Here is a 10,495-nt window from a genome sequence, read left to right as displayed (position 1 = left end):
CCGTAATGAACGAAAAGCGCAGATTATCAAGTCAGTCAAAAACTAACTGTTGCTTGCGACTTCCTCCGCGTGAATCAAAAAACAATAAAAATATATAGCCTATGTTACTCAGTGTTATTGTAGCTTTAGATCGGTGAAAGAATTTTTAAAATTGTCCCAGTAGTTTTTGAGTTATTTCAATACATACAAAAATAAAAATCTTTCTTCTTTATAACATTAGTGTAGACTAGTTGTTGCGTTGCTTCATTCGCGTAAATAAAAAAATATAGTCTATATTACTCACTGATAACGTAGCTTTTTAATGATGAAATAGTTTTTGAAATCGACCCAGTAGTTTTTGAGATATTCCAATACATACAAAACACAAGTCTCACCTCTTTATAATATTAGTATAGATACCAACCGGTTTTGAATACCGCAAGGAAGCCAGCGCCAGTGACGTTCTCTCCAGTCCTCAGTCTTAGTCTCATCATTTCAGATTTTGATACAAAGATTCCGTTGGTTAGTATGTTCGGGTTAACAAAGGTTCGTATGGGGGCGCTGTCGGGGTCGATCTGGACCTCAAGGAACGTATCCTCCGGTATCACTTCCGATACGTTGACGGGAACTCCGTTCGCGAATGTTCCGTAGCCGAAATCAAAGTGACTGATGTTAAGAAATACACGTTTCCCTGTGAAATTTAGAAAAGGTACATTTTCTTTTTTGTTACGCAGAAGTTAATGGCGTCATCGTAGTGCAATCATTCACATGTAAGGTAATTCAACAACGATGTAACTAATACTGGGTTGCTGAAGTTTTCATTTATTTCAACACTAGCTTTCGCCAGTGACTCCGTCCGCGTGGTATTAAAATAAAAGTAAGTGGCCTATGTATTCATTCAAATAATCTACATTTGTACTAAATTTCATCAAGATCCGTTCAGCACTTTAGGCTACACACTCTAACAAACATCCATACATCCATCTAAAGTTTCACATTTATAATATTAGTAAGATTATCTACTGATTCATTAGTGTTAGGTTGAACTTAGTTTCAATAGAGTAATATACAAATTACACAGTTCGGAACCGCGTTTAATGAAGTCATGGAACTATAAACACTAACGAACGAATAAAAGTAGACCAGAAATCGGCGAAAAAATACGAATAAAAGATTCATTAGTGAATTGTGAAGATTTACCGATCTAACCTGAAGGTGCGAGGATGTGTATGGTGCAGTCGAGGCCGGGCAGCAGGAAGTGCGGGAAGTTGGGGCTCCGCAGCTGCCCTTCTTTGGACGTGAACGTCTGCGAAGGACATCCTGCCAGCTCCACCGCGCGCCACGATAATGAGAAACCAGACCCTTGGGTGCTACAAGTAAAGGCAACAAAATATTAAAACTAACAATTCATAAAAAAATATTACACGGAAGACACTGTACCTAGTAATAAATTTGTCAATAGTAATATCATCATTTTGGAAGACTGGTTGTTGCTTGTGACTTCGACCGCGTGAAATAAATAAAAAATATAGCCTATGTTATTCATTGATAACGTAGCTTTTTAGTGGTGTAAAAATTTAAAATAGGGTCAGTGCAGTTTAAGTTATTTCTATACATAAAAAAATCCAAAAATACGAATATTTCTACTTTATACACTAGCTGTTGCTCGCGACTTCGTCCGCGTGTTAAAAATAAATATAGCCTTTGATACTAATAACGTAGCTTTTAAATGATGAAAGAATTTTTGAAATCTGTCCAGTAGTTTTTTAATTAAGTATAGCAATAAATAAAATACAAAAACACAATTTTTTCTATTTTATAATATGAGTATAGAAAACTCACTTGTAATCGGAATGAAAGTGCAGCGTAGCTAGGTTGCTGGTGGCGACCCATCGCGTCTCTCCGAGCGAGCCGCAGTAACGCGACGATTTCGTTGTTAAGCCGTCCTTCAACTGAATGCAAGAAAAAATATTTAAGATATTTTTACATATATTATGGGAATACAAGGTTGAATGCTTCCATCTGCAACCCTTCAGATTATTGCAGCTGTCCAGTCGTCATTAATAATCTGGTGAATCAATTAGCTAGTTCCTCTAGTTTTGGTCGCTTTTCCTTTCCACCCTTTTCTTAAGAGGAAAGGGTGGGAAAAATAGTGCATTTGATGGCGGAGGAAACGCATAGAAAGGGGAAATATCCTCTTTATGTGCGTCTCCAATCAATTAAGGGTAGGCTACACATGTGCAATTGCGGATGTCTGGGCAATCGCTTCATTTCGGCGGATTCAGGAAAAAAGTTCTTATTCAAAATAAAGTAACTTCTGAGGGTTTATTCCCAACCGTCACCCCGCTCTGTCCCCACGTGAAAATAAGAAGTTTTATCCGTCCCACCCTTTAGTCCCACTATCACCAATAAGGTGACAGATGGAACCGCTATGAAATAAAATAAGTTCCAACCGTCCCCTCGTTGCAAAAGGAGGGACGGGTAAAACTTTTTATTCTCATCTATCTCCACGTGGGGACAGAGTGGGGCGACGGTTGGGAATAATCCCTTCTAAGTTGCCATGAATTTTTTTTTTAAATGTCTGAGTATACTTACTTCTACGTAATCGTATAAGCAATCATTCTGGTACTCGAGATCTATGGATTTGAAGACGAAGACGAGCCTCGTGTCGGGGGGGCCTGCCACCTGCACCCAGTAGTCCACCTCGTTGTCATACAGCCCTGGGTGGTTAGGGCTGGACAGTTCTCCTGCAATAAACATCAAATTTAATTAAAAACGAAGGAAGTAAACGAAATCTGATATTATCTACTGTTAAGTATACTCAAGGAAGATAAATTTAAAACAAGTTAATATTTTAAAATAAATCTTTTGAATAAATAAGCGAAGAATTAACCAGATAATGTCAGAGAATAATGAGGAAAAAAGTCAATTGGTTAAATACCTTGGGACAACTACCATAAATCTTGAAGGTAACCTAATTAGAAAACTAGATGATTGTTGTATCTCTACAATACCTGAATTTCCCTCAACGGTGTTGTTCTTCAGGATATGTTCAGGGTTGAGGCGTCTCTTGCAAACATAGCCGCCAGTGACCACACATTTATGCTGCGTCCAGTACAGTCCGCTCGGCTGCGACGGCACTGGTGATGTTCGCCACTGACAAAATATTATTAATTCTACGTTAAGAGTGAACTTTAGGATAGATTTAGTACTAAAGATCCACACGGAGATATTGCCCAATAGGCAATTTAGGCTTTAGATGTGTCCGTTATTTACTTTTAAGAACAAAGGGATCTTGGACCTTCAATGTTAGCGTGAGTTGTTTGTACGGTGTGTAAAAAAATGTGGGTAAACTAACTTATTTGTTGATCTGATTGAAAATTGCTTTAATAACGTTCTTTGAATCTTATAATTGTATATTTTAGTTTTGTTTTTTAAATCCTATTAAATTTATCAGATTGCTTAAATGTCTTCAACCGTAATACTTACTGATACAAAGTGAAATCGAGGAAAACAGAGCTAAGAAAATCTAGATAATTCGTTTTGATCTTAATCTTAGCTTTAATACCTAGATTAGGTGCGGCTAAATAAAATGGAACGGTAGAGAAATAGCTTTTTTGAATTAATACAATTATATCTTTAAGTAATTCTGTGGTAGCTTATCCGATTTTTTATATCAGTGTAATTGTTATATATTTTACTTTTTTTAATATAAATCTGCTAGATGGTGCTTTTATAAGTCAAAACATAAAGTGCCTATTTGTAAGAAGTCTTTGTTCGAACAAATTATTCATAGTAGTTAAGCTTCTTTGGCCTTCAATTATAAAGATAAGTAAAAGTTAAATCGATAAAATTGCATTTCCCTCGATACGATTTCTACTTTTAACTTAGATTATTACTTTTGTCATGTTAACATCTGTTATTTCTACATTCTACTCCTTAAATAAAAACTCGTTAGCAATATCGCAGAAATATTAACAATGGTGGTCTTTTGAGTTTAAATTTTGCTTTTTTGTATAAAATTATAGATACCTGAACACCCAAACACGGCTCTTCAATATCCTCGGTATCATTATACGGCGGCCAGGCCTGGTACTCGAAGATACTTCCATCAACCCAGCTGAAGTTGCCTCCTGGTCTTTGGACCCTCGCGCCCAGCCAGTAGACCGCACCAGCGCTATAATCACTGCTCTGTCTGATGCCAGATATAATGAACCGTTCCTCTTCTGCGGAATGGACTGAAGAGAGATGCATGTTCAGACCTTCGCATACCTGCAAATTTAACGTTTTTTGAAGAAAAGAGCAACTTTCTCAAGAAAATCTAGTTAAATCGTTATAAAAATATGTCAAATCTGAAGAAACTAGCTTTTTACAATCATTAGAGACAAGGAATTCTGATCTCAGAGGGATTAAGGCATTTAGATTGGTCTGACGAAATCCGAGGATCCTTACCTTATCATGGATCCCACAATGAGGGAATTAGCGATGCCTCAACGGAACGAGGTCAATGAGGGCGGACTAAAGACGCATCAAAAAATCCAACAGTTTTTGCAGGAATTATTGATTTAGCTAGAATCCCTTAATGTAAATATGAAAAGATAAACAATGGATAGTAATGATTTCTTTTATTTATTTTACAAATCGATTTGCCATTAACTAATTACGGGACGACTAAACTTGGGGAAACTTATACTGTGCCATTAAGGGAATAGCGCGACTTCGATTGCAACAAAATTACACCGATAGTGACAGAAGTTCGACTTGGATGAGTTCGGTTACAGTTCATTATCGAACGTACTGATTAAGCCAGAAGAAGTTTGACGTTAAGTTGGTACATATCGTAAGCAAACGAGATGATCACCAAAACTACCAAGATTTGGTATCAACGAAATATCGGCTTCACTTACTATGATCATTTTCGGACTTAAAAAGCGACATATGCTTTAAATATTGTTAATATTCAGAAAGAAAGCAACATTTTTGAAACACACAAAGTGAAGTTATTGCTGTAACTAAAATATAACTTATTTCCATGTTACTTATGTTATAAAGACATTACGGGAGTAGGATAAGGTAGGAGATGTTGATGAGACCAAAAAGAGCCACCCAAGTTAGGAAGAAATTTGTCAAGCAAGCCGAGTTAAGGGCTGTAGAACTAAGATAAAAGAAGGGCTAGCTACAGCCAGACCAGCTAAAAATAAAAAATACAGAAAGTTGTTTATCTGACTTACTTGTTTGGCGGTGGTCCAGGAAGCGCGCGGGTAGCCGGAGAATAGATAGCAGTGCCCGTTAAATAACACTTGCTTAGCGTCCATACAGGTTTGGGCTGTAACCAGCATATTATTGTTAAACAATTACTGGCAAAAAATATAACTGCCTACTTTGGGGACTTTAATTCTCAATTTTAGTTGAGAAGGGAGAGTTTCTTTTTTAAACTAAAAGTGGAAAAGCGAGCAGTGAGATCACCGAGGTGGTCAGCTGCAATACCAGAGGAACTACAGATGCGTTGCCGGCCTTTGAAGAAACAGTATGCTCGCTACTTGCAAGGACTCTAAGTCGTCTACTTCTTTAGTACTTTAAGGCAGACGAATAGTTCTAGTTTAAGTATGAGGAAGCTACTATTTAAGTAAGATTTTAAAGACCAATACAGATTTCTCGTTTTAAATGTCACAATGTTCTAATTTGCTATTTCAAGACATATATTAAAACTTGGAAGTGTATATAACCAACGTATACTTGTGTAGTTACATGAACAACGGGAAAAACTGCCTCGTTAGTGCATTCCGTTCACTCGTTCATTCGTTCAGTGAATGGTATTTAGATGCGCTCACAGATGTTTTTCGCAGCGCTAGTTACATTTTTAAAATACAGTCGAGGTCAAATATGTTTAAAAGTGTTCTAAAAATTCGAATAGCTTTTTAAAACTGCGAGTACGTTATGTAAACACTATTTCGAATTTAGACAAAGAATCAAAAAACATAGTTGGTATGAGTTTACGATTAATTATTAAATCTATAAAAATAATTATGGCATAATCGAAAAATACTTTTTATATAATAACACACACACTTTTTTATTACTTTTTTCTTATTAGAAACACTGGCTTTGTCTTGAAAAGGCGTACTACAAAAATCGATAATCCGCAAAACGCCATACTTCTCTACCTTATAGTTCATTTAATTTTTTATTTAGCTGAATATCGTCCGGTCTCCGAACGTCTACGGATTACATGAAAGATAAAAGCGTCTTCGATGAATTGAAAATTAAATTCCAAATCGTTTTGAATAGGATTCCAATAATCTCCAGGTGTATTGTAATCGCTTTGGCCCTCTGAGAATATTACGGACGGACATCTCCGTTCATTCTTTAAATCAACGCATTCCTACACTTTTAAAGAAGAAAATAAATTGAAAACTTCATCGTACAGTATTAGAGATATATTATAAAAGAAACAATGTACGAAATATGACAAGCAGTTCCGACACCTAAAAACTGCTCTTATGTAACGTTAGATTTTTCACTTAGATCAGTTTACGTAAGAGCCAACGCAAATGCGATTGCTGCAGGCTCATTTATTTTAAATTAACTAACTATATTGCAGTTTTCTAAATCAGTAAAACCTAAGACATTATTTCTTTAGTTCATAAACGATTTTTTTGATAAAAATCCCCTTTTTTCCAGTGTTCAGGTTGTCACCCTACTTAGGCTTACGCTAGCGGTATTGATTGTCTAAAACTAAATCTCTTTTTCTCTTATTGCAATTCAGTTTATATTTATCTCTTCTTACATTCAATTCATGAGGAAAACTAACGAGAATTACAATTTCATAACATAAATGTAAATACGTTTCCTAGATGTTTTCAAGAGAGTTTCCGCAATCCACAATGCAACGTCTAACAATATTCTATCGCAGTCGGCCAAGCGGAATGTATTCCGTAGCATGGAATAGACGCATTTCCTAACATGATAATAGAAAATGTTATTTACTGCTATTGTAATTAAACTCAAAGTGGATTGTGTAAGTGTAAATAGTCAAAATAATAATGAAATAATGAAAGAACAGCAAAGTAAAATCATTTTTAATGTTTGATGTTTTGTTTAGAGAGACTTCGCTGAATTCTTTAAAATCTATTATTTAATAACTATACATACAAGTAATAAAATTGGTGTGTATGTTTGTTATATCATAAGAAAAATTCCCGATTTCTGATAAATATGCGTTGTTGATGAATCGCATTTTTTTTGTCTGTCTGCCTGTCTGAAACGACTGGGCCAATTTCGACCGGACTTTCACTGAAGGGTATACATAGACGGCCATAATATAAGCTTGTTTATCTTAATATTGCGTGGAGGAAGTCGCGGGGAATAACTAGTTTAGAATAAATACTATAAAACAGCTAAATATGCATAGCTGAATACAGAAACTTTTATCTATGTTATACATTATTTAACGTTACTTAGATACGGTTCTATTCGAGTCGTAAATTGTTCTTTAATGGCGCCATGGGATTCATTTAAGACGAACTCTAAAGGGTACGCATAAATTTGGTGAAAAGGCTTAACTAGACAAGACTATATCCACAAATTTATAAGAAATATAACTAGATTTTTCAGATTTTTTGTCTTAAAGAATTATCTATATCTATACTATTATAATAAAGCGTAAACACACACTTCTTTGTTGCCTAAGATGTCAGCAATCATAAAACTTTTTTAAATAACTCTTTTTTAAATAAAAAGCCCTACATTTAGGTCCCGCTTTAGGCTATATATTTTTCACGCCATTAAACTTAGGGGAAAATATTTTGGATAAAAACCCTAATGTGGGAAAGAGACCACAAGTTGCTGCCAACATCAAGGAAGCAAGCTTGCCAGGTTTTTGTCATTTTGACATTTGCAATTGACAATTTGACACATGTTAACAATAAAATAATTTTATGCAGATGAAATCGCACGGGAACAGCTATTTAAGATAGAAAACTTGGTAAAAACGTGTTAGTAAGTAAGCAAGGTTATGTATTTACATCTTATTGGCAAACTAAGCAAATTAATATTGGTTTCTCACATTTAAAACTGAAGTTTCTGTTAAAATTAATTGACGTAAAGTAAACCTAAAGGACATGTCCGCTAGGACTCAATTCGTGTTAACGTTTTTTGTAACATATTGTATAGAAATTGTATTGAATTGAATGTGGGCTCCTATGAAGCTGTCAAACGCTAAGGGCAGTAGCGACCAGTGAGGCGTGCAGTCATCTCGAAGTCGTTTCACGCGCAGTTTGGCCTCGACTCGACACGCGACCTTTCAAAAGAATCGACATTTCTTGATAGTTACGTAAGTCTTTTAAATATAAATTTATGTCTAATCGCGACTTTTCATTGACGAAACATTTGTACAAAAACGTAGAATCTTATATAAGAATTTAGACATTGAAAGCATGTAATGTGAGGTCTATAAAGAGAAGAAAATATTAAAATCCTGATTTACAGAGATCATTTTCACTACTCTACGGATATCCAGCCGTGCGAATCTCCGCAAAACCGCTTTCAAAGCTGTACAAAACCATTCCCTCGTCGTTAGCTCACCACTCGTTCATTCGTTCTCTGAATGAGTGGAATTCAAATGCACTTGGTATCTAGATCATTCATTCGTTCTCGGATAAAAGGTATTCAAATGCACTTTAGATATCTTGGCGATTTACAAATGTCTGATACGTATATTTGAACAAATACTACAAAAGAAAGTAATGTATTTCTACTGTTATTTTCAATTATTAAAACAAATGCTGAAGGATTTTACAATTGAATAGTTAGGTTGTGAAACTTGAAAAGCACCAAGAGATATAAGGTAATTTTCACCAACCATCCCTTAAGCAATGTTTAGTAAAAATTTCGTGTTCACCATCGTTCAGATGTCACTTAAGTTCCTTGTTTTGTTTAAATTTAGAGAAACGCTTAATCAAAGATGGTCTAAAGACACTTTATTGCTGGGTTGTGACAACTGACGTCACGTTTTTGGATTTAGACATTGATAGACTTTAGTGTACAGTTACGTGAACTTTAAAATTGTCAATATAGAAGTTTTGTTAATAAGTTCCAGTATAACGTAGCGAAGTATGTTTGTTAGCTGTTTGAATGGCTGTCGGGCTCGCTTGTATCCGTCGTGTGCCCTACATTGTTTGTTCGTAAAACTCCGCTCCTTTGCCACGTATCGTAGAAAGTTGCAATTGGATAACTTTGATTTTAGACAATAGACGATACTAACAATGAAATGTTGATGCAAATAGAGACATTGTGGTTCAATTTACGATATTGAGTTTAAATATGGTTTAAATAAAAATGTCTAAGTAAAAGAAACTCAGACGTAGGTAACATTGGTCGTATTACATAAAAATTGTTTAGTAGTCTCTTTGAAATAAGAAAGATATTTTGTTACTAGCGACTTAGACTCTTAATCTAACATGCTTTTTTAACGACTACCCAAAAAAAGGAGGTACACAATTAGATGGATGCTTTTTTTTTGTGTAAGGCACTCCGCCCCTGGTAGACCACTTTTGAAAATTATTTTTTTATCCGAATGATAGTGCTTGCAGGTGGCATGTCTGTTTATTTTCGAAGTCAAAGACTACGTTAAAGTTAAATAGTTTTATTTACTATATTAATATTCAAGCTTTAACTAAATCAGGATTATATGTAAATCAAAGCTTTTTGTCAATTAACTGTACTCACAGTCAGCGACAGTAATCTTTGCTCTGAATCCCGCGTAGTGTCCGGAGTGGTCTGTCCGGAAGCGCAGTCGCAGCGCGTTGCTCCGCGACTGGTATCGAAGTAACTTCAACTTGCCGCTCCAGTCGCCGCAGACACGACGGGACCCTGACCCTGGACCTGAGTCCCGTCTCCAGCCCGCACTGATAGAGTCCGATTCAGGGAGGAGTGTGCCCATTTCTTCCCATACCTGTACAAGTATTAATAATATTATGTTACAAGGAGGACTTTAATAATGAGATTTGAGGTATACTGGTAGAGGTAGACCTAGAAAAAAATGGATAGATTGCGTGAAAGGTGACATATGATAGAGTTATGTGGAGGACAAAAACCTGTTGCGCCATACGAAAGTAGGATAAGATAGTGGAATGAATGATGACCTGTACAATTATTAATCATGACCTAGACTGCCTCTAAGTTGAAAATTTTAAAAAGGGATTGTACTCTGAAATGCGTAGATCTACGTAGATTGCGATAAACGAAGGGGGATGATGGAAGACTTGTTCAATCATCAGTTATCGTCATCATAAAATTTATGGGTATACTGGTGAAGGCTTTTGATAATACAATCAACATTAAAATCTTCGAGTATTAAGATTCTGGAAATTTTCTAAAGAAATAGTACTAGTGTTTATGTATGTAACAAACTACATCCTTTCCCACGACATCCTCTTATTTCTCAGTAAATGTCTTATTAGAATAAAAATTCAATCTTTTATCTCTTTGACAAGATAAGTCGCTGTCTTAAGTTATT

General features: G+C 35.6%; 1 protein-coding gene across 1 annotated transcript in view; it reads right to left on the bottom strand.

Annotated features, from left to right (window-relative positions):
- Window positions 1–386: 386 nt before the first annotated feature.
- The window catches only part of LOC106101671 (cubilin-like), a 19,485-nt gene continuing 9,376 nt past the window's right edge, over window positions 387–10,495 (bottom strand). Inside the window, exons 5-12 of the mRNA XM_013280980.1 lie at window positions 9,706–9,931; window positions 5,211–5,305; window positions 4,012–4,251; window positions 2,994–3,135; window positions 2,575–2,726; window positions 1,822–1,931; window positions 1,189–1,349; window positions 387–670 (exon numbers count right to left, since the gene is read on the bottom strand). Of these exons, the coding sequence (XP_013136434.1) occupies window positions 387–670; window positions 1,189–1,349; window positions 1,822–1,931; window positions 2,575–2,726; window positions 2,994–3,135; window positions 4,012–4,251; window positions 5,211–5,305; window positions 9,706–9,931 (1,410 nt within the window). The remainder of the gene's footprint in view (window positions 671–1,188; window positions 1,350–1,821; window positions 1,932–2,574; window positions 2,727–2,993; window positions 3,136–4,011; window positions 4,252–5,210; window positions 5,306–9,705; window positions 9,932–10,495) is intronic.

The sequence above is a fragment of the Papilio polytes genome, unplaced genomic scaffold, assembly GCF_000836215.1.
Source record: "Papilio polytes unplaced genomic scaffold, Ppol_1.0 DF823958.1, whole genome shotgun sequence".
NCBI lineage: Eukaryota > Metazoa > Arthropoda > Insecta > Lepidoptera > Papilionidae > Papilio > Papilio polytes.
The sequence above is the reverse complement of the archived record's forward strand: the minus strand, read 5'-3'. Positions and strand labels throughout refer to the sequence as shown.